Here is a 25,957-nt window from a genome sequence, read left to right on the forward strand (position 1 = left end):
CCTTCCATTTTGCTTGTATACTTATTGGACCTCTATACTTGTTGGTCCGTGTTTATGTTTTATTTGCTTCTCTCCCCCTCTCTCTCCCCCCCCCCCCTCTCTCTCTCTCTCTCTTTAGCCACATATCTTATTTGGGACATTGATCAAATACACACCAAAGTTTCAAGTCATGACATCTAAAACTGTTCCAGAAATCAATTGTCATGTGACAGACGAAGTCCGTTTTGAGCAAAAACATTATTGATGGTATTCAAATTGAATAGGTTTCCTTTCGTGATCACGTTGCCAAAGCCGTTCGCTGAAAATGCACGCAATCACATATTTCATCTGCAGCAGGAACTAAATTACAGACGCATTAAGTTCCCGTGCAAAGAAAAGGACAAAAGCGATAGATAAATACGTACTGTATAGAAAACACTACAATAAAAGACTGGGACAATAGATATAATGAATATTATACTCGGATCACTAATTCAATGTTCTTAAAGTGGCGCATGTCACTGCAAGCATTGCAAAAGTATTATTTCAATGACACTGCAACGCTTCCTTATAGAATCTTTACCGAAACGTTGCATCATAACATGGTACATGTCATCCACAAAGTTGTCTTTCGTATTACTCATCAATTTCTAAAATGCCACTCAAATAGTAAATGTTATGCTTTGACTGTAACAGTTGCGGACATTACAGTCCACAACACGGATCACAGCACTGTTCTCCATGTCCCAGCTGACTGTCGGAGACGTTAACACCAAACATGGATCACAACACACAGCACTGTTCTCCATGTCCCAGCTGACTGTCGGAGACGTTAACACCAAACATGGATCACAACACACAGCACTGTTCTCCATGTCCCAGCTGACTATCGGAGACGTTAACACCAAACATAGATCACAACAAACAGCACTGTTCTCCATGTCCCTGCTGACTGTCGGAGACGTTAACACCAAACATAGATCACAACACACAGCACTGTTCTCCATGTCCCAGCTGACTGTCTCAGACGTTAATACCAAACATAGATCACAACACACAGCACTGTTCTCCATGTCCCAGCTGACTGTCTCAGACGTTAATACCAAACATAGATCACAACACACAGCACTGTTCTCCATGTCCCAGCTGACTGTCGGAGACGTTAATACCAAACATAGATCACAACACACAGCACTGTTCTCCATGTCCCAGCTGACTGTCGAAGACGTTAATACCAAACATAGATCACAACACACAGCACTGTTCTCCATGTCCCAGCTGACTGTCTCAGACGTTAATACCAAACATAGATCACAACACACAGCACTGTTCTCCATGTCCCAGCTGACTGTCTCAGACGTTAATACCAAACATAGATCACAACACACAGCACTGTTCTCCATGTCCCAGCTGACTGTCTCAGACGTTAATACCAAACATAGATCACAACACACAGCACTGTTCTCCATGTCCCAGCTGACTGTCGGAGACGTTAATACCAAACATAGATCACAACACACAGCACTGTTCTCCATGTCCCAGCTGACTGTCTCAGACGTTAATACCAAACATAGATCACAACACACAGCACTGTTCTCCATGTCCCAGCTGACTGTCGAAGACGTTAACACCAAACATAGATCACAACACACAGGACTGATTGTTGCGGTCTGACCGCTAGGAACGTTAGCATTCAACATGTTACACTGACTGTCAAAACTATTGATCGTTAATGACAAGATTGATAAAATTGCACTCTGAAAAACTCACTAATGTTGATCATAGAATCTACAATTGATTCTCAGACTGACTGTGATGTAACTCGCCATGTGGATCATAAACATCATCATACTGTGACGGTCGCGCATCATACAATGTGGACCGTAACAACACAAGATTCCTAACTACCACATATCGTGGATCCAGGACATAGCACAGATTTAACCTGCAGTTCTCGACCAGGAAGAGTACACACGAATTATTGCTGTAACCTCCCTGTCATCCCCAGACTGATTGGATACGGTCCTGCCTGACTTTCTCGCCTTATTCATGAAGCCAATAACTGCGTCTATCCAATACCGGGTTTCATAGGTCTTATTGGCGGTAGTCTTGAGTTATATATCCTGAAATGGAGCGTTTACTGACCTATCATATTTCCTAAGGTTTCATCAAGACCTCAAGAAATGGTTACCCTGCAATGTTTTAACTGAAAGCCGTGTATGTAACATAACGGTAAGTGACGTAGCTTTACAACCTGATCTACAAAATGGTTCTAAAACCAATGACGGCACAGGTGCATCTATTCGACTTGTTAATGGAGTTCTTGTGAACTTTGGAGAATATAAGTATTTATCTCACGCCTTTTAATATACTCTAGCGTATACACATATGTATAACTGACACCTGTTTTTTTTAACTTGTATATTTAGAAGTTATGTGTTTTTCGTACAGAAACAGCAAGATTTTCTGGACAATTAGCTACAGGAATTAACATATAAAACTGTAAAACGTGCGTGCCCTAAATCTCTATGTACGGGGCTACATTTAAAAAGCAAACTTTAAACATTTAAACATTAAAGGGGATGGAGTTTATATTCAATGATTAAAGCAAAAAACAAACAAAAAATACATTTTAAGGAAGAGTTTGTAGAAAAGAAAAAAATTAAAGATTATCCGTTTTCATTCACGAAATCCAATCAAAGATTAAAAACAAACAAAATGTATTAGTAACATGTAAATGTGTTGGAAAAGTGATCCAGACAAGCTCTCATCCGCATGGGGACCAACTGTGCCCTACTTCTTGCAGATCTGTTTCCTTGTCCATATGAATCAGAGTTTCTACTTGGATTTGCAAAGTGAAAGGTGAGGTGAGGTGAAATTGGGTTTAACGTCGTGCTTGAGAATATTTCGCTCAAATGACGACGTGCATGCGTGAGTATGTGTATGTGCGGCTGCTTGTACTAGCCCAGATTTAAGCTGGTTTTATAGTGCTAGCCCACTGAGATACCAGGCCGCAGTGAAGCATGAATACCCCACTCAGACACATTATACTGACTCCGAGCCGACCAGTCCTTGTTGTACCCATTAATGCCGATCGCCAGGCAGGGACCAACAAGTACCATATTTTAACGTCTTTTGGTATGACGCGGTCGGGGATCGAACCCGCAGCCTTCCGCTCTCCGGGCGGACGCTCTAACCACTACACCACGGCGGCGGTCGCAAAGTGAAAGGTAATTTGGCCAAGATGTTTCAGCTTCAGTTATATAGATGATCTGTTATCATTCATTAACAATCAAACAGCGAACTCCCTTCCACCGATGTCCCCTCCCCACCTGAACTACAAATAAGAGACAGTCTCATCTGATTTACATTTGTATCTATGCGTGACGATTCAGAATGACAAAAACATTACAAGAGACTGTATTACAAGAAGGATGGCGTAAGTTTTCCAACTATCAATTTGAACTTTATGTCTAGCAAATTTCCTGCAGCTCCATCCATAACTCTTGAGAAACGTTCGAGCAAGATCAAAGTTTCAAAGAGCGTCAGCAGTGGTTTGATCAAGGCTACAGCATTCACGTCTTCGGTGAAGATTTGACAAAGAACTTGTTGGGGACAAGAGAAAGACATTTTTTCCAGATTAAGAGAATTAGTGACAAAAATGAAAATGTCCAATGACTTGTATCATATGTTCCCGTATTTGTTCAGGTGAACAGTTGACGTGCCTTTGCAGGTGTTTATGACTCGCACAACCGGTGGATCAGGATACGCTCACCTTTCCGTGAACAGCTGGTGTCATCACTATTTGATAGAGACTGATAAACACAAACTCATGATTTAATCAGGATTGACTATGCTGTGAACAGGGGAGATGGAGTAGCCTGTTGGTAAGCATATCGCGACACCAAAGACACGGGTTCGAGTCCCCACAACAATGTGTTTAGCCATTTTGTGGGTGTGGAAAGAGGTTTGTTGCTTCTATTTACGAAATCCATATTTGAGATTCAATGAATTGAACTTTCTAAGCCAGATATTAAGCAAATAACTCTCTCTCTCTCTCTCTCTCTCTCTCTCTCTCTCTCTCTCTCTCTCCTCTCTCCTCTCCTCTCTCTCTCTCTCTCTCTCTCTCTCTCTCTCTCTCTCTCTCTCTCTCTCTCTCTCTCTCTCTCTCTCTCTCTCTCTCTCTCTCTCTCTCTTTCTCTTTCTCTCTGTCTTGCTTCATTGAGAGCTATAGTATTGCAGAGACGGATGGGCGGAAGGGAAAATAATGCCATTCAGGGAGCGTGAGACAGACTATAGCCGATACAGAAAAGATTGATCAGCCTGTGAGATAACCTCTGTTGATCCGAGTCAAGACCAGTCCACTCAACTTCTGACCAACTGACCATCAAGCACGGTGAGCCGGGTCTATTCCAGACTGTAATGTAACATGGGCCGTGCGTCAATAGATCATAGACAGTGCAGTAAGACAAGTCAAGAAAATTGTTGACAGTTATACCTGTGTGTTAATTATTTTCAAAGGTAGCATATACACAAAAAAGAGGTAAATGAGTATATGATTAACCACACAACCCCCACCCCACCCCCACCCCACCCCTCATTGAAGCGCATGTCGGTTATATCAAGCGTAAATCAAGGGCTTAACCTAATATCGAGAGAGAAAAACAAGTGAGTACTTTAAGGTACAAATGTAGTTGTGTAACATTAATTATAAAACAAGCAAGTGGAGATCTCATCGTTTAGACGATAACATGAACCTGTAAGCATGTCCGGGGCGGTGGGGAAGCCTAGTGGTTAAAGCGTTCGCTCGTCACGCCGAAGACCCGTGTTCGATTCCCCGCATGGGCACAATGTGTGAAGCCCATTTCTGGTGTCCCCCGTCGTGATATTGCTGGAATATTGCTAAAAGCGGCGAAAAAAACCATACTCACTCACTCACTGTAAGCATGTCCCTCATACACAGACACACATATAGTTTATTCCCTGACTCGCTCTGATGATGATGACCTGTGAAGATCCGGGTTTGGTTAAATCCCACCCCGGATTCCAACGTACGCTCTCTGAGTTAGGCCCCTAATCGCCAGGACACGAAGTCAGCGATCTCACCCACTCAGCGGCTTGTGTACTGGCTATTAAGAGCCTGGCCCTGTGAATGTACTTTACTGAGCAAGTGTAATTCCAAATATAACATATGTTACAGAGTACACATACATCATCAAGAGCAATCCGGGTTCCTTAAACAAACTAATAAAATGTCAACTAACTGTGTGTAATAGTTTATCACTAATTCACTGGGAACAAATTCCCACACCAACTTAAACACTGTTTACCCTGCGCTCAAACTGTCCTCGTTACATGTTTAGCATTTATCCACTACCCTCCGACAACCCTTGCTAATTCAACGGCGGTTGAAATTGAAATACACAGACTCTAACGAAATGCTTCAAAGATTTAGATTTTACAGGTTCCCAGCTGATGTGTACCGAACACGACAAATAATCTTATCGCTATCAGTATTAATGGGTTAACATTATCGGTGAACCTTCAAAAGCAGATGATGAATTGAGTTAACGGTGAAGGGGTTAATGTCGTGACTGGCAGCTGTATGGGGCAAATCAGAGGAAGGTTCTCCCCTGTGACGTGAGGATGGGGGTGCGTTAACGCTGTGTGTGACAGTCCTGTAGCATCCTGCCAGGCTCCAACTCAGGGTAAGTAGTTTATCCATCATTCCCTGCTTGAGCTATCGATCTGTGTATCCTGTCGTGGTCCCGGTAATGACGCTGACTGATAGACGTCTATTACATGCTGGCGAACACTTCCGTGCTTTACACTGATGACGGACAGTTCACAAATCTGAAACAAGTCCATCAGACTGATGCGTTTTACTGATGACTTCAATTGAATTGGCCTATAACTCAGACCAGCCTCTCCCAAAAGATGCAAGCTAGGGGTTTTGTGACAGCGGTTGAGTGTGTAATTCAATTTAATTTCCTTGGCATTATCGCGCTTTACGCGTTCATGAACTCTAATACTTTATTACGAGGTTATAAGGAACTACATTATAGAGCGAGCACTTACACTGCATGTGCCGTAGCTGGTGCTAATGCCGCTTCTGTTCCATGTCTATATAATCATTGGGCTGCCTTAATTGTCTCATCACTTAATTGTCTTGCCATCGTGAAAGTAGTTAAGGGGCAGTGGGGTAGCGAAGTGGTTGAAGCGTTCGCTTATCACGCCGAAGACCCGGGTTCGATTCCCAATATGGATACAATGCATGAAGCCCGTTTCCGTAGTCCCCCATCGTGATGTTGGTGAAATATTGCTAAAATCGGCAAACAATCGTGGTCAAGTGGTTTTAATGCATTTAAATGTAATGTCGCACAGAGGGTTCGATTCCGTTCAGTAGTGAATTGTGAGTACAAGCGTGATATACCGGTATTGTATAAAATCGGGGAAAACCACTCACTCGCTCGGTCACTTCATGTGTGCACCCGTGAAGATCCGGATTAGAAATCCGTCTTCAGCAACCCATGCTTGTCGTAAGAGGCGACTAACGGGATCGGGTGGTCAGGCTCGCAGACTTGGTTGACACGTTATCGCATCCCAATTGTGTAGATCGATGCTCATGCTGTTGATCACTGGATTGTCTGGTCCAGACTCGATTATTTACAGACCACCGCCATATAGCTGGAATATTGTTGAGTGCGGCGTAAAACAACAAACCAACCAACTACACGTGTGCTTGCGTAAATGCATATTTGCACGTTAGGGATAAAACCAATCTAAATACCTACGCACTAACAGCGTCAGTTCGCACATACTACCAGCTCCCGTCGTTTTATGTCCCAGTTTTATCAATCCCGCTATAAGTGGAAAAACGTGTTTTGAATTAATAGTAATGTTTATCGCTCACTCGGTATTTCAAACGAGCCTATCTAATGCGTATCAGGCGTAATGATAGCGATCGAGGAGGAACGTCCGATGTTTCGGACAGTTGAAACCAATTCTAGTAAATGTGTTTTCTTAATGGTATGTACATATCAATCTCTCGATAAGATCCATTTGATAGTTTCATATGATAACGAGTATTCGATGGCAACATGGACACACCAGCGTGGTTTGCTTGGAAGTGTAGCAAGGCATTCCTCGGTGAGGGTTATAGCTAAATTCATAAACCTGTTTCTGTAAGCATAGACTAAAGGTACATGTTAAATGTCTATGTTCTTCCTAATATCTTTATCCGAGTTCCACGTCATATCGGAAAGCAAACGTCATATATGGCTTTATCACCTGCCCAGTGTAAAGATGAAAGGTGTTTATATTAGAAATATGAAAACACTGAGCGATATGACATTTAAACATAGATCCATTGAATTACATCGTGGAAATAATGTGTCTCTGATTACCATAAAAATGACATAGCGCAAAACCACCCAGGAACCAGTCTTTCGGATAATATATTTTCAATATCGCTGTGGGTGACTGGGCAAATCTTTATATAATCAATAAATCAATGAATGAGACCGAATCCATTAAGGTGTGATCAAAGTATAATAACAAAATTAATTAAAATAGCTGTCATTATAGTCATTCGTCTATTCACATATTCGAGAAAATACCTACAAAGTATATTTTAAAACTCCAACCGTGCTCCTTTAATAATTTTGAGTAGGCACTGGTTCACTAGCCAAGTGTGTATTGTTCTATTGTTTATTGTTCAGTTATAGTCAGTACGTGTGTCTCTGTTACACTACGATGTAATAATACCTGGTTTATATGTATCACTACCACTCTCAACACAGGAATCCCTTTTCAAATCCCATATCTGCTGTTGGTGTCTGAAAACGCCGGCCTTCTGTGACATATCAGACAGGTCGAGTGTACAAATTGCCTAATTCCTGTTCCATACTTTCAACTATATGTCTCTTTCGCGTCCCACGCTGCCTATCTTTGTCATCTTTACATCTGCTGCAGGCACTCCAACTCGCCTGTGACCTTATCAGAGACACTGAAAGCTTAACCTGCTTGACTGTCATATTTGTAGGCAATCGGGGCGTCCTAACTAGCCTCCTCTGTCATCAGTTCATCTGCTGTGGGCGCTCAAACCTGCCTGTCTCCAGCAATATTCTGATTAGCACAGCTATCCTGGTTCCCTCAGTGTTAACTCGGGGTTAATGAGACACATTTATAAATAAGACTTATCGATCTATTGATTTCCCCGTTGCCCAATACTGTAGAATTCCCGTACCGGACATACAGCTGTTTATAGGAGGATAGCAAACCCCGGGGATTACAAGCGAATCAATTTCGGATCTGTAGACTGTTGACACAAGCATGTTTACAACTTTGATTGAAACAGAATAAAATATGGACCGCATGAGGATCTGGTTTCCCTGATGGACAAACAGAACAGACTAGATCCAGAATGGCCAAACTACACCGCTAAGGAAAACCAAGTTCTGTGGATAGTCAACTTTATTGCAATGTGCGCGACGTTAAAATATAACGCTGCAATTCAGCTCATGCATGTTGATTTTCTTCTTCAACCGTTTTCTTTAATATTGCACATGGAATTCAACAAGCTTAAACGAATTATATATAGGTTGCAGATGTACAGATAAGCGCTTATTTGAACAGATGCATGCTGAGTGTATGGTTAGCGTATATGAAAGAAATAATTACATTCTCTTGGAATAAAAAAGAACGTTTTTAACCTTTTACGTTCCATACTTACTCATAACTGGTGATCTGGAATCCAGGGCCTCCTTTCACAAAGCACTAAGGTGATCGTAAGTCACTAAGGTAACCTTAGTGCAATGTTAAAGAATGGGAGTTAAGGTTAACCATAGTAAAGATTGCTTCGTGAAAGGAGCCCCAGGTTGATATGCACTAGATATTTGTCTACTGGTATATACACAGTTCACCAATGTTGTCTTTATTGTCACTTGTTTGGATTCATAATAGTTGTTTAGATTATCGAGTAAACGACGGTGAGATGTCTGGACTTCAAATAACTAATATCTGTATTTTTCAAATGTTGGCAGTGAGTTCACATTATCATTATAACTAACATTATAGTTTCATAGTTACCACATTTACACTGGCTACTAATATTATTGTTAATTTCCTAATGAATGAGTCAGTATGACTAGTCCTGTGAAAGAGATGTCTACTGTCAGCTTCGCAGATCTATGACTAGCGTCTCAGTTGTTGCAGACGTCGTCCCAGATTCCTGACCAGTATTCTTGCTGTGTCAGACAGCTTCCAAATCCACTTAGAGTTTCTGGATGTCTCAAACAGTTTTGTTGTTTTCAAGACTGTTGTTCCAAGTATTTAATGTTGTTCCCGGGTACTGGTACTAGTTTCCCAGGTATCTCAACTTTGCAGATATGTAGTCTCTAAGAAGAGAGAGAGAGAGAGAGAGAGAGAGAGAGAGAGAGAGAGAGAGAGAGAGAGACACAAAGAGACAGAGAGAGAGAGAGAGAGAGGAGAGAGAGAGGGAGAGAGAGAGGAGAGAGAGAGAGGAGGGAGAGGAGAGACAGAGAGAGAGAGAGAGAAAGACAGAGAGAGAGAGAGGGAGAGACACACACAAAGACACAGAGAGAGAGAGCGAGAGAGAGAGAGAGACACACACAGACACAGAGAGAGAGAGAGACACACACACACACAAAGACACAGAGAGAGAGAGACACACACACACAAAGACACAGAGAGAGAGAGCGAGAGAGAGAGAGAGCGCGACACACACACACACAAAGACAGAGAGAGAGAGAGAGAGTGCGATCAAATTACCAGATGTTGTAAGTCACTTTAACACAATACCAGATTGCGTAATACATTTAACGCAATATTAATATATGTAACTTGCTTAACGCAATACCAAGGTTGTATAATTTACTTAACATTATTACTATCAATAAGTTACCTTCACAAAACTAGACTGTGTGTGCTACTACTCGAGATGAATAAAACACTGTAATAACAAGAATAATTGAACGTCATCAGTTTCCAATAGAGACGCCGCAGTGTCCCGCAGACACCCACATCTTGGGCCCATGAATAAAATATCCCAAGTGGACATAAGAGACCCATTCGACTGCTTCCCCAATCTTAACTTGTTTGTCCACGCCATAATCATCACGTCGGAGACAAATCGGTCTCAACTCTGCAGTTCATGAACGCCAGCTACACGCTCAGATCTCATCCCCAGCGCTCAGATCGTTTGCCTACATACAGGTATAGCCTGTGTCTCGCCCTTCTGCTGTAGCTAGTCCTCAAGGCGGAGCATCTACACCATACGCTGGCGCTATAGCAGCGGGGATCCCTCAGATGCGGCTGCTGTAATTGCTGTTGCTGACATCCGCGTGGTGGTTTGTGGGGACGCGTGAGTTCGTTATAGTCAGCTGCCAGGAGCAGGGGAGAGGCGACACTGGTCCGAACGGGGACAGTGGAGGGAACTACATCGCTCATAGTTGTATATAGGGAGAATGTCGCTACAGGTAGGTGTTTTGTGTTCGTATTGTTCACTACCGATTGATGCTATCGTTTGATGTTGGGCTTGAGATGCAATTGATGTTGGAAAGCCATACATACTTTACATCAGAAGAGAAACGTGCTCGTTCAGTATACCTTATCACGACAGTGCTTTGAACTTGCTTGCGTGTTATTACGAAGGGAAATCGAGACGTTAAATTAACGGTGACACGATCGTGTGTGACGGTTTTACATTCAGCGCGCGTTCAGTATATCGTTTAAACGTGGTGGAATTTCCCTTGAATCTTATGTTTATATATATCCGACTCAAAATTCCGGTCATTAAAATAGACATAATTACTATCCTTCAAATAGAACTAAGTGATCAAGTTTTTGACGTATTTACTTCAACAATTCTCTACAGCTCCAGTACGTACATAGTATCGCTGTGCATAAGGCTGTACATCCAGTCTTTACCATAGAAAGGATGAATATCAGGTTCACTGTTACTCCGCAGAGAGAGGCTCACTTAAACAAACGTAAAGAACAGACAAAGAGCGTTTGGATAACCTATTGCTTTGGGTTCGTGAACAGCTTCTAAATGACGTTTTATAGGACCGGAGATTCCATCAGCACAAGTTCATTTTCTCAAGTAGCGTTGATAGATTGAATTCCGAAATTGAAGAAGCATCTTATATCGAAAACGTTGAGTAATGAAATAGCTTAGGGCGAACGAATTCCATTACGAAAACAAAACCTCTCCACTTTATCATGAAGGCTGAAGGAAAAAAATGTCAGTGACGATCTGCGCTAGAAGCTGGCTGGGAAATGTTATATGGAAGTATGTAAAATAACACGGAAATGTACTTTGGAGTAGAAATGGGGTTAACAGTCTCTATGAGACGATGGTATGCCTACTACGAGGCCAACAGTCTCTGTAAGACGATGGTATGCCTACGATGAGATTAGCAGTCTCTCTAAGATAACTGTATTCCTACGATGAGGTTAGCAGTCTCTCTAAGATAATGGTATGCATACGATGAGGTTAGCAGTCTCTAAGATGATGGTATGCCAACGATGAGGTTAGCAGTCTCTCTAAGATGATGGTATGCCTACAATGAGATTAGCAGTCTCTCTAAGATAACTGTATTCCTACGATGAGGTTAGCAGTCTCTCTAAGATAACTGTATTCCTACGATGAGGTTAGCAGTCTCTCTAAGATGATGGTATGCCTACGATGAGGTTAGCAGTCTCTAAGATGATGGTATGCCAACGATGAGGTTAGCAGTCTCTCTAAGATGATGGTATGCCTACGGTGAGGTAAGCAGTCTCTCTAAAATGATGGTATGCCTACGATGCGGTTAGCAGTCTCTGTGATGGTATGCCTGCGAAGATGTTAGCAGTCTTTGTATGACGATGGTATGCCTACGGTGATTTTAGCAGTCTCTGTAAGACGAGTGTATACCTACTAGACGAGGGTATGCCTACGGTGATGTTAGCAGTCTCAGTAAGAGGATGGTATGCCTCCGATGAGGCCAGCCGTCTCTGAGACGATGGTATGCCTACGATGAGGTTAGCAACCTCAGTAATGGTATGCCTACGGTGATGTTAGCAGTCTCTGTAAGACGATGGTATGCCTACGAGACGATGGTATGCCTACGGTGAGGTTAGCAGTCTCTGTAAGACGATGGTATGCCTACGATGAGGTTAGCATTCTCAGTAATGGTATGCCTACGGTGATCTTAGCAGTCTCTGAAAGACAGACGATGGTATGCCTACGAGACGATGGTATGCCTACGGTGAGGTTAGCAGTCTCTGTAAGACGATGGTATGCCTACGAGACGATGGTATGCCTACGGTGAGGCCGGCCGTCTCTGTGAGACGAAGGTATGCCTACGGTGAGGTTAGCAGTCTCTCTAAGACGATGGTATGCCTACGAGACGACAGTATGCCTACGTTGAGATTAGCAGTCTCAGTAATGGTATGCCTACGGTGATGTTAGCAGTCTCTGTTAAGACGATGGTATGCCTACGAGACGATGGTATGCCTGCGGTGAGGTTAGCAGTCTCTGTAAGACGATGGTATGCCTACAAAGATGTTAGCAGTCTCAGCAAGACGATGGTATGCCTACGATAAGGTTAGCAGTCTCTGAAAGACGATGGTATGCCTACGATGAAGGTTGGATTGACGGGTTTTCTTCTCGTTTTAATATCCTGATGAAAAGATCAATAGACGAACATCAGAGAAGGAGGCTCACTGGTTTCGTTTTATCCTTCTCGTTTGTTTCAATAATGTTGACTTTGATGGGAGATTGGAGAGGTCGGACAGTGGGCATACTTGTCTCTGTCCCCTACAGCGACTGTCAGTTAAGCCGGGCTCGCATTGCAAACATATAGTCATGTGTAAAAGTGGTCGGTATATATACAGAACGAATTACACTAATTGACGAGGATAAGTAGTTACACGACACGAAGCCTTTGAAAAGAAAATTCAGTTTATTATGTCGAACTCAGAACAGGAAGATTGTCATGGTGATGGTGTCTGGTAGTTGCCATGCCAGTGTAATTTGGTGAGGATGCGGTAATTACGACAAAGGCTTTCTGGATTTTCAATAGGGTTGGTGCCTGGGGTTGCTGCCCATACATTTACACACGAAGCCACACCACTGTAAAGTTTCATATTTCATATATTTACAGGTTTCGATTTCGGTTCGAAGTAAACCTATCAAAATTTATTGCAGGCTTTTATCGATTCAAATTATGAAATAAAGGCAAAATATAAGCGAATTCTTTGGTGACATCGGATTTCATGTGTGATGAAAAAATTAATTGAGTTTTCGTATACAGCAGTTTTACTGTTCTTCGTCAACAGGTTTTTGAATTTCTAACTTTATTGATCTTTACTATAATTATAAAATGTTCTCGTCACGATATGGCTGAAATATTGCCGATGTGACGATAAATCTTAACTCACTCACTCACTCACTCGTATTCAGCAATCATTAACAAGCGCTTTCAAACAGTGTAATTTGTCTTGCAAACTGACCTGTTCATGTAAGAGAGCGTAGTAGTTGCTGGAGAACATTTTTGGTATCCGTGGAATATGGCAATTACTGAAGAGTAGATTTACCTGATAGTATATAGTCATTGTATTGCATAGCAGATTCCAGGACAAAGAAAGTACTTAAAAGCATTGCAGTGTATAACATAGGACCTGTTGTAAAGAAAGTAAATACGAGGCAGTAGTAGTTGATATACAGCATAGCAATTACTTGGCAGCATATACGTTGTTATTTGACATAGACATATATTACTTGAGCGCAAACTGTTAACTATATATTATGGAGTGAGCAATATTCCAGCTTTATGGCGGCGATCTGTAAATAATCGAGCCTGGATCAGACAATCCAGTGAACACTAGCATGAGCATCGATCTACGCAATTGGGATACGATGATATGTGTCAACCAAGTCAGCAAGCCTGACAACCCAGTCCTGTTAGTCGCCTCTTGCTACAAGGGTTGCTGAAGATCAATTCTAACCGAATCTTCACGTTATATATCATAGAAATTACTATCATAGCAGTTAGTGTAAAGCAGGAAAATTACTTCAAATAACAGGAAGTTATGGCTATTACCTGAGAGAATAACAGTTACAAGCATGGCAAGTACTTGAGCAATTACTTTAGAGCACAGCGAGTATGTGGCAACATAAGAGCTTCTTTTCAGCAAAACAAACTATACTCCCCATCAAAACTTTAGACTCACTAGTGTAAATGTAGCCACTTACATAAGTCAACTGTTCTAAACTAGATTAACAAACTTTTCCATCCTGTTTAAAGGTACTGTTTACACATGAACTGATGTATTGTAAAATAAATATTCGTAACGTTGAAAGGATTATTGCCATGAGTTCAAAAAATGATGAAACTGAGTGAAAATTGGCGAATTCTTAACAAAAGTTTACACCACAACGCAGCTGTTCACATGCACGATATTTGAAAATGCTTTTCAGCAATTTGATCCATGATCCTCGTGCAATTCATCTGCATAAAGTTTGCAGTTGGTTCCCCAAAGTTAGTGGAGAAATTCGTGTTCGATGTAAAAATATATAACATAACATATAGTGAATGCTTTACTTTAAGTGAGTCTAAACTTTTGATGGGTATTATACTTGAGAGCATAGCAGTGTCTACATAGCATTGCAATTACGTAAGAGCGTGGCTGTTACTATAGAGAATAGTAATTACGTGAGAGCATAATACGTCCCGTTTAACAAAGCACACTACTTCAGAACATAGTGGTTACTGTATAATATAGCAGCTACTATATAGCATGGCTTTGCTGGAGAGCTGACCCATCACAAGACGTTGACGCAATCCTCCAAGAAGCGTCAATTTGAACATCTGTCGGTGATTCTTTATAAGCATGGCCCACATTCTAGGCTGGCATAGTTCTTACACTACATCAATGTTTATGTTGATTAGTATGGGAAGCGATGCTATTAACACGGATTTACTGCTCCCCCTATCTCTCCCCGAGCCTCCGGCGGCGTTCAGAGGGGATACTGCTTTCCCCACAAAAGGTCAACTGGAGTCCTAGTTTCTATAGCATCCGTTTACTTCAAAGATGGCATATTAACCGTATTTGTCACAAATGTATCAATTGTCATTTTTTACCTGGAACCTGTTTATTGTTTGCGTTTCATTCCTCAGTAATGTACTAGGTGAGGTGAGGTGAGGTGAGGTGAAATTGGATTTAACATCGTGCTTGAGAAAAGTTCGCTCATATGGCGACGTGCATACGTGTGTATGTGCGGCTGCTTGTACTAGTCCAGACTTATGCTGGTTTTATAGTGCTAGCCCACTGAGATACCATGCCGCAGTGAAGCATGAATACCCCTCTCAGACACATTTTACTGACTCCGAGCCGACCAGTCCTTGTTGTACCCATTAATTCCGAGCGCCAGGCAGGGACCAACAAGTACCATATTTTAACGTCTTTTGGTATGACGTGGTCGGGGATCGAACCCGCGACCTTCCGCTCTCCGTGCGGACGCTGTAACCACTACACCAAGGAGGTGATGCAGTAATGTACTATGAAACAATTGATAGGAAAACCATGTTTTCTATACTTTTAGGAAATCAATGACAACGGTATATGAAAACGTCTTAACGATACTAAACGTTGCCAGATTTCCATGTTATACAATACTGACGATTATTACGATGATATGTTCAAGCAATGAGTGACATTCACAAGGAAACAAACATACAACAGTATCGATAACAACTTCATGTGTATGACATTAAGCGATGCAAAATGTAGATTTCTAAACGGTTTTACAGCTGAAGTGGCGACAACCAAGTGTTAAGAGGTATATAATGATGTCTTGATAAGGATTCGGAAATGGACTAGAATGTCAATCAGTCAATCAGGCCAGTCAGTCTCATCTGGATATATACAAACAAATCCTTAACAGATGTTTACAGGTGTACATTAACACATGGTGTCATCACTGATTTTCAGTGATTTCTTTCATATAATTATCACAGCTATTTTGTTCTGTACACCAAATGGAATTTGTTTCTGAGGATGGTCAAGATTGGATATTCTTTATCACTGACGTTCTATATTTTATGGTTCTTCTGCTCTAGTACAAGCTTTAGCATATATCGTTTCCTGAAGGGCCGGTGGGGTAGCTTAGTAGTTAAATCGTTCGCTGAAGACCCGGGTTCGATTCCCCACATGGATACAATGTGTGAATCCTATTTCTGGTGTTCCCCGCCGTGATATTGCTGGAATATTGCTAGAACTAAACTCACTCACTATCGCTTCCTGAAATCTTAAAGTATCTTTAAAATGATTCTTACTCTGATACCTTCCAATATACCTGCAAATACTGGATGACATTATCCCAACAGTCAACTTCAGGCACGATTATTGACAGTAGGACATGGGTTAAGGACAATCTTAAGACTGGACGTTCTGTATATACAAATCTGAAGAGCAACTTTGTTCTACGACACTTTATGCTAAAAGACATCGACTCTGTGTAATCAGAAACTATTAAATTCAATAATTAAAGAAAGAGACAATAATTTGAAGACATGGCGTGATTTAATTACTTCAAACATGTCTGGTATTGTCAATTGTCTCTCGTCTAATCTTGTTTAGACGTCTCCAAGCCTACAGTCATCCAGGTAAATGACTCAAAGGCTGTCCGTCTCTCTGGACCGTCGTGTCAAGGCCGGTCGCAACCTTCCACCGTTAGTTCAGAGAGATGGTATTTGTCGCCACAGATGTATTGATTGAGAGATGAGTGGAGCCCTTACTTTACCATCATTTTATCGAGGGCGAAAATTAAGCGCTGGGAAACAGCGCGCTTGGTCCGCCTATTACTCTGTGGTAACTACCCTGCTGGATGCTAATAGGCCGGGTGAAACCAGGGGTCATTAACTACTTAGGGAACGGAATACTTTGGAGTGTTCCTGGAAATAGATTGCTGGTATAAGGGAGGAGAATGATGGCCAGGTTTCATCGTGATGGGCTGCCATTTAGGTCTGGCAGATGCTGATACTGATGGCAATATAATCACCACTCGTCACATCATCACCTGCGGAGGGCAGAGGGGAGGTCGTTGCAGAGGACGAGGGTTTGGGTAATCCGGCCTCTGGCATGCAAATAAACGCTGGTTCTGTGGATAAGGAGAGCTATGAGGGATAAATGGACCTTTTTTATTTGGGAAGACGAGTCTTCTTGTATGGGTGAGAATTTGACATATCTGTCACTAAGAAGCAAGGGGCTACCAGGATCAGAATGATTGGTGGTTCCGGGTCGGGAATGCAGGTTTAAACGTGAGTGTTTTCATTTTTCCTAGTTAAAATAGAAAAAAACAGAACTGAAATAAAGAAAGAGAGAGCGATGTCAGATGCAATATTACTACCCTGTATCCAGTGTACCTGTGTCCATTACCAAACTGTCGGTATCATGATAATAATATAATTCATGGGGACATTGATACTTATTGACAGGATGTTGTTTTGATATTGTAGCTCAGAAATGTATATACGTTGTAAATTCACAAATCTGCAGTACTTACATTGATGTTCAGTCTTGATGATGTAAACAAGTCTAAACAGGTTATATCACTATTATTGTCAACTCACAAAATTGTTATTGCTGTGAAATGATGTACATGATTGTTACCAGTCCCTGAAATCAAGATCAAATTAAGAACAAATACAAGCCGCGAGGGTAGAGTTTGTCTTCAGCAGCCCATGCTTGTCGTAAAAGTCGACTAATCCAATCGGGTGCTCAGGCTCGCTGACTTGGTGGATGCATGTCATCGGTTCCCAATTGCAGAGATCACTGCGCATGATTTCAATTACTAGATTGTCTTTTCAAGACACGATAATTTACAGACCGCCGTTATAGAGATGGAACATTACTGAGTGCGGTGTTAAACGACAAACAAACAGACATATTCACATTGTGTGAATTCACATTGGGATATACTAGTTCTTACACGATAAAAGGACTTAGCATATTCTGATGAAACAAGGAACATCCACACCGTTAACCGCACACTGCAACAATAAGCCAACCGTTATGTCTCTCTCCGTGCACCTGGCAGCGTTCAGACAGGACAATATTATCCCCACATAAAGGTCATTTTCGGCACATCTGACGGCAGGACATCCGTTTAACTCCACTAACAATGTAATGGCTAGAGTAACATATAGCTTGCAGGAGAATCATCAGTGTGAATTATAATAAATATCACGTCGCAATGTTGCATTGACAATTGGATAATTAAGAGATGAACAGTGCCTCTATTGTTTTACAACAATTATCATTCCTCAATAGAGTTAATGTTACAGCACATACAATTATATATTCAGCGGAATAGAGCACGCTCTCTGGCAGCTGGTGAGGGCTTTCAGAACCCAACTTGTGATCCAGTTCCGACTAGCATTTAGCAGCGTCGCTACTCCCGATCCAGGATTTAATCTGTGACACGCCAAATGGGAAGGTTGGTTGAGAGAATTACGGTCAACTACCACTGTGTCGAAGTTGAGGGGAATTGCTTAAAATCGAGCTATCCGAATAACGACACAACCGAAAATAACGAACAAAGAAACAATAAGTTGGGACCATAAGTATAATTCGAGACGTATACGTCCGAGACAGATGTGGCTCGACACAACGCATCTCACTGATCTCAGCACCATGATGTTAGGCTCACACTGATTTGAATATGTGGACGTGATTATACAAAGTGGCAGTGGATCGTTTTACATATAAACCACAACAATATCAAACCGGGCATTAACAGGTGAGGTGAGGTGAGGTAGGGTGAGGTGAAATTAACGTCGTGCTTGAGAATATTTTGCTCATATGACGACGTGCATGCGCGTGTATGTGTATGTGCAGCTGCTTGTACTAGCCCACACTTAAGCTGGTTTTATAGTGCTAGCCCACTGAGATACCATGCCGCAGTGAAGCATGAATACCCCACTCAGACACATTATACTGACTCCGAGCCGACCAGTCCTTGTTGTACCCATTAATGCCGAGCGCCAGGCAGGGACCAACAAGTACCATATTTTAACGTCTTTTGGTATGACGCGGTCGGGGATCGAACCCGCGACCTTCCGCTCTCCGTGCGGACGCTCTAACCACTACACCACGGAGGCGGTCTGGCATTAACAGACTGCAAAGATTCCACAAGCGTGGTTTTATCTAGGCTTTTCAAGTGAGGCATCATGACTCATTGCTTATTTTGTTGAAAGTCATGATCACGATGTAGAATCATGCCTGAGTTCACGTTAATGAACACTCTGTTGATTCAATCACTATCCACAAGAAGTTATAGACAATTAAATGGTAACAATATCCCGATACCCTTAAATAGACCACCATCGTGTCGCATAACCTAAATATTTCAAGAAAGGTTTTCTTTACTTACAAGCAAACTACCTGCACTTGTTCACAGCAGGTGAAATCAAAATTACATCTTTTCAGTTTCAACAAAATCAGTAAATGTAACAGGAATTTCTGGTCCATCACTTGATTGTCTGGTTTGTTTACATACTGTTCTTGCACGGTACGGAACACGTGTCATGGCTGTGTTTCCAGTGTAATTGTAAGCCTATTTGTGTTCCGGCGAACAACCGTTTTATATAAGCACGCTGGAAGTTTTGTTTGAACATTTTGCTACTGATAAAAAATATATGAGTCAAATGTGACTCAATGAACTCATGATTTGCATTTGCAAGACATTGTATTTAAATTAATTAATAAAATAAATATTCTTGTCTAAAGGATTCATACGTGTTATAAAATTCTATTGCTAGTGTTTTAACGAAGTGAGTATGTCAATGACATCATGTCGACAATGATCAGACACTGTTCGATCTCATCTTGGAACAAAATAGCGAATATAGTGTAACACGTTATATTTGGGATTACACTTTCTCAGAAAAGTACCGATTCGAGTACGTTTACAGAGGTAAGTGTGCAATAAAAACAAAAAACCCAAAACATTCGTAATAAAAAAAGGCAACACGTCAGAACCCATTGTGTAGCTGCCAGGTTAATCTACAACGCACAGTGACATATGCCTAGAGACGTTACTTCATTCAGTTGCTTCACTTTGTTCAATTCGATTCCACTGAATTACCCACCTGAGCAGGAAATAAAAGCGAGCAGTGATACCGCCATATCTGTTTCATATATTGTTCTATATTGTATTTAATGCACAGCAAAATATTATCTACAAAGCAATATGTCAACATGGATGACTTCCAACCTTGTAAAAATGGATTTTATCCTTGAAATCGAGTTAGATTCCAGCAGCTCCAGTCGTATGAGATTCTATCTCCTTTCCTCGTCTTTCTCCCTTTCTACTTCTTTTCATTCGCTCCTATTCCTAACCCCTCCCTTAATTTCTCCCCTCATCTCATCCACCTTTGCGCCTTCTTTTTTCCCCTGGCTTTTTTTCCCTCGCTTTTTCTCCCCTTTGTCGTCTTCCCCATCCCCTCCCATTTTCTTATTCTTCCTCCTCAATCCCTTCTCTTCTCAAGTCATATGAGGTACTATTTTCTTTCCTCGCCATCCTCCATCCGACTACATCCTCCTCTTCTGTCGTATTCCTCATCCTCCCCTAAGCTTTCTATTTAACTTATCTCATCTCATCCACCTATACGCCCACTTCCCCCCTCACCTTTTCTCCACCACCTTTGTCTTCCTTAAAGCCTCATTCTTTCTCTTCCCTCCCTTTTTTGTCCCTTCTTTTGTCCTCTTTCTCCTCTCTATATTTTCTTCCACTTTAACTCCTTCATCTTTATCCGCTCCTATTCCATATTTCCTCCTCTATCTTCCCCTTCCTCTCCTTTCCCCATCTACTGTTCTCTTTTCCTTCTCTTCTTTTTTCCTCCTACCCTCTTTCTCTTCACCATCTTCCTCTCCATGGTCATCTGCAATAACTCAATAATTCCTTCAATCGCTATACAGTGAAGTTCTTCTCAAAGATAACATTTTTACATACCCGACGTTCAATCTTCGTCGATTACAAATAATCACCGTTATTGCCATCAAATAGAAATCGTTTAAAGATCTCCGATTACAGACGACGTCACTACAAGAACTACAAACTACACATCTTATACCTTCCCAATAGCAGGAGCCATAAAACTTCATATGGAACAAAGAAGACACAACCATGTCCACAGCACAGACAAAAAGCAGTATCGGAACTGAAGAACTCATCTGGAAAAAATGCCTTTAATGTTATCTTTGTTTCCTGGCAAATTGCCGTTACAATTACCATGTTTCCCTTCAAATGTAAACCGCTTTTGGCTGGTGTGATTGCAGCGAGAGACGTATCCGACCACAATACGACCAATGAACTCTGACTAGCCAGAACAGCCATGGGGCATTTGACACTGATTAGCGAAGAGAAAGACTTGTAATGTAATGGAACGTTTCTGTCTCGCGTGATTTCTAAATGTCATGTGTGTGTCTCCCATGGTTTATGGAGCTTCCATTTTGTGTGTCTTCCTTGATTGGTGGCGTTTACAATGTCTTGAAATTCAGGATGTGTGTGTTTTTCGCCGTGATCTCACAATTTGTTCTTGCGCTCCTTGACATCGATATATCACATGGAACCACCATGTGTTTGTCTTGAGATATCAGAGACGTTCACACGTGTTTCATGCTGGACATGATGCCATGTAGTTGGCGTCCGGGTTTTACTGGAATCAACCAATTGATGAATGTATGTTTGCCTTTGATTAAGTTAAGGCGTTTACTTCATATATCGAGGCGACTGCGCTTTGAAGACTGGGCCAACCGCAACGTGACATGATTCGTGTTAAATACCGTTAGGTTATATTTAATATGATGACATTGCATTATGACATAATCAGCTGGTACAAAAACTGATGATATTGAATGCCAGTTTCGGCAAAAGTTATTGGTTTCCCTGTTCCATTGTGCTGTCGCCAAGGTGACAATTTAATATCCATCAAGATATAACCTGTTCTGAAGTATTGCTTTTATATCATATATTTTATCATGCTCACAATATAACCTGATAGTGTGACAAAGATAGCCATTATAGAATGCTAGCACATCATGGAATGACACATAATATTGTACACACGGGTTCGAACCCGGATTTTCAAAATGACTAGAGAACACTGGAATGCTGTTCTGGAACAGATACTATACTGTACAGATCATCTCAATAAGAAGGGTAGGTGGGGTAGTCTAGTAGTTAAAGCGTTTGCTCGTCACGATGAAGATCCGGGTTCGATTCCCCACATAGGAACAATGTTTGAAGCCAATTTCTGAAGTCCCTAGCCGTGATATTGCTGGAATATTGCTAAAAGCGGTGTAAAACTAAACTCACTCACTCACTCAATAAGAATCTCGATCCCATTAATCAATCCACTTGTTTCAGGCACACAACATATAGCAAACCCTTTTGTCTAAGCATGTATGCATATCTATGTTCACTGTGGGACCATTTCCTTTGTCCTGGTTATCCATCATCTTCCAGAAATATTTAATATTCAGCTAGGTGTTGTATGATCATAAAAAGTAATATATTCATGGTGTGCATCCACTTCATTGATCCTCGATATATGTGTTCATGGGAACGGTGTAATAGCTTGTGATCAACTGTCTGAAGAAGCGAGGAGAGATTTATAACGTTTTGCATAATTCCTAATTTGTAAAATACCACGTAGATCAATAGTCATGTCGCCGTTGTCACGGATTAATGTCTCTGTACTGTTGTGCACGGAAGCAGCGCGCAGCTATCTCACCGTGCATGTCCCAATATGGGTAATATTACATTGTAGCTCACACAATCGATCTACAAGTTAAGGAAATCTTCCATTTTATTGTGTTTCCTCTTTGTGATGTGACTCACTTGTAGTCATAAATCAACTCATTAAAAGAAAGTGAGTGAATTAATACCAGTGTTCATTTTCTAACTATGGTTTATCGATATTCTTTCAGGAACATCAGTAACCATGGCAACCGACCCTAACTCGCACCTGGTGCGGACGTGGTTGTCCCGGAACAACGACTCCACCGAAGTTCTCAGAGCGTCTACACGGGATCTCCTGCGTCCCTTTGCCTCTTTCTTTATCCTCGTCGGTGTCGTCGGCATCGTCAGCAACATCGCACTGGTTGTCATCGTCGTACGCCGTCGTCTGTATCAACAATCTGTGTTTCAGTTGGTGGCGAATCTCGCCGTTGTGGAAGTCGTGCGGTGTATGATTGTTCTACCTTTGATATTAACTACAGTCTTTGTGAAGGATTGGAGACTCGGCAGTCTGCTATGTTTTGTGTGGCCAGTGCTACTACCATGTACCATTCACGTGACTGTCTTTGGCCTTCTTGCACTGTTCGTGTTCCGCTATTTGAAAATAGTTCACAACGCTAAAAGCCCTATTCCTGCGTGGACATGCAACGTGACGTCATGGCTGTTGGCGATAGCAATCCTAATGCCACATGCAGCTTTTAAAAGATATATAGACCTACATCCGGTGCTGGGGTCTGCTTTCAAAGGAGTCGGAATTTGTGTACTTCGTCCCGGTGCTGAAGAGAAAAACAAAGAATATGTTTTGAGTATTTTCTTTGTGTTTTATGTGGCTCTGTTCATTGCAATAATGGTGCTAGCTGTTTTAGTCCAAGTGAGGATAAAGTCACGTGAACGAGAATTTCCTCCGGAAACTAATTCTTTTTCTATGGAAATGAACATCCGGGTCAGTGAGAAGGAGGACGATGAAGAGGACAATCTCAAATACCCAAATTCTGCCATGTTGGATTGCGAGGATCTCAAGGCTTCGAACGCCTTAATGTTAGAAAAAGAGCAAGATGACTGTTGCAAGCAAACACTCGAACCGCTCCCCCAAGTTGAGCCACCAGTAACAAGCAAGAAAACGATGCTGAAGGACGACACGAAAATGCAAAAGTTCCTTGGATATATCACAGCTGTGTTCGCTTTACTGTGGCTGCCATTTTATATTCATTATCAGATCGAGGCTCTTGCCGGAAATGAAGAGCCTGGAAATTACGTGTTGTATCTGACATTGCTTCTCATTGGCTACCTGGGGTCGTGGTCTCTACCAATCATGTTTTCATTGTGGCAGGTTTCCAAGGCAACGAAATACAAAATAAAACATTCTTTGAGTCCATTGAATTGGGGCACAAGAGTAGAGAAATAACGAACTCACCCGAATAAGAAATACGAAAACTCGTTGCCAGGCATGTGCAATATAAAACATTTAACATTTTCCTTGGAAAAGTGCACAAGACTGGAACTTTGTTAATTCAGTTTCAGATGAGTGTCGCGAAGCTCGTTGGACAAATACATTCCCATTACAAGGACTCAAACGTTTCCACCTATAATGACTAATGCACATGTATACAAACATAGTTATTGCAGAGTATATGGGAAAGACAACTGGAATGTAAAAAGAAAAGAATGATATTTTTATTTATGTATTTTTCAAATGTCAGATAGAGGTTCCAGGTTCTGTGAATTGACTACTGGCATCAGATCGACATATTGTCATGACATATTTATGTACATAATTATACGTTCTGCTTACTTAACGCAAGTGTTGATATTTTTGACGTGAATACGATATGACCTTGATGCCATTATAAATCATGGGAAGGTCAACTCATTATAGTTGTCGAGTAGAGCTTGTTCTGGGTATGAAGTGGGCGGTGGGGTAACCTAATGGTTAAAGCGTCTACTCGTCACGATGAAGACCCGGGTTCGATGCCCCACATGGGTACAATTTGTGAAGCCCATTTCTGGTGTCCCCGTCGTGATATTGCTGGAGCGACGTAAAACCAAACTCACTCACTATGGGTACGTCTACTGGATATGATTAGCTACGCTTTGAGCGGATGTGTGTCGTTTTCTTCAATCTTTAGCAATCTTTAGCAATATTCCAGCAGTATCAAGGCGGGGACATCAGAATTGGGCTTCACATATTGTACCCATGTGGGGCATCGAACCCGGGTCAGTTTAAAAGTATACCGATGGCGAAAGCTTTAACCACGTGGCTACCCCAACCGTCCCTATGATTCTAGACAGTAAAGTGATTGTTATTATTAACATAGTCAACGACGAAAGCGGTCTATGGTAATATAATAGCAGTGACAGTGAATACGAACTTAATCCGCTCTTAGCCACGTGTCAGCAATATTACGCCTGGGGACATCATAATTGGGCTTCATATGCATTGTGTCTAATTAGTGGGAGACATTCAACACATCTCGTTAATTTCCGTAACGTAAAGGATTAGTGGTCATGAATGACACCGTGGACATGAAATGTCCCTCTGGCCCGAGGAAATCAGAAACAGGCTTCATACCTCTACTCATGTGGGGAATCGAACCTGGGTCTAAGGCGTGACGAGCGAACCCTTTAACCGCTCCACTACCCCAAAACAGCAAGATATGATAACGACATTTGATAAATAGCAGGATCTATTTGAAGAGAGCTAAATGTCAAAGTTTACTGAAATCAAGAAACACTGGTTGGAAATCCTAACATATCGATTCAAGTTGAATGGAATGTATATTTTATTGGGACAATTTAATTGCTTGTAGTAAGTGACGACTAAAACGGGAACGGTTGGTCAGGCTCGCTGAATGGGTTGACGTATGTATGTCATCGTAACCCTCGTAGAACCAGGCTATGATTCCAATTACTGGACTGCCTGGTCAGACTCGGTTATTTTCAGACCATTATCATATAGCTGGAAGATTATTGACTGCGGCGTTAAACAGCAATGATCGTCGTAAATTTCTGAGAAATTTGTAATTCACGAAATAATTGTTATGATTATAGCTATAGCACAAACACGGGAAAACCTTCGGCCATCAGTGCCAGTCATTAGTAGACGTTTACGATAGAAACTATACTGGGTACAGATTTTATCGAAACCATCTGATTTAGTTGAGTTGCTTT

General features: G+C 41.6%; 1 protein-coding gene across 1 annotated transcript; it reads left to right on the forward strand.

Moving 5' to 3' along the window:
* The first annotated feature begins 10,216 nt into the window (after window positions 1–10,216).
* On the forward strand, window positions 10,217–24,585 carry LOC124275643 (neuropeptide Y receptor type 5-like). The gene is made up of 2 exons (XM_046711247.1): window positions 10,217–10,478; window positions 22,981–24,585. Exon 2 carries the CDS (start codon window positions 22,995–22,997, stop codon window positions 24,192–24,194), a length of 1,200 nt encoding a protein of 399 aa, XP_046567203.1. The 5' UTR covers window positions 10,217–10,478; window positions 22,981–22,994; the 3' UTR covers window positions 24,195–24,585.
* Window positions 24,586–25,957: the final 1,372 nt, after the last annotated feature.

This window comes from Haliotis rubra, unplaced genomic scaffold, assembly GCF_003918875.1.
Source record: "Haliotis rubra isolate DU_JTF1 unplaced genomic scaffold, ASM391887v1 Scf200, whole genome shotgun sequence".
Classification (NCBI taxonomy): Eukaryota; Metazoa; Mollusca; class Gastropoda; order Lepetellida; family Haliotidae; genus Haliotis; species Haliotis rubra.

Bases quoted from the DNA above. Each gene is read 5' to 3' on its own strand.
- LOC124275643 (XM_046711247.1), top strand. From the start codon at position 22,995: ATGGCAACCGACCCTAACTCGCACCTGGTGCGGACGTGGTTGTCCCGG.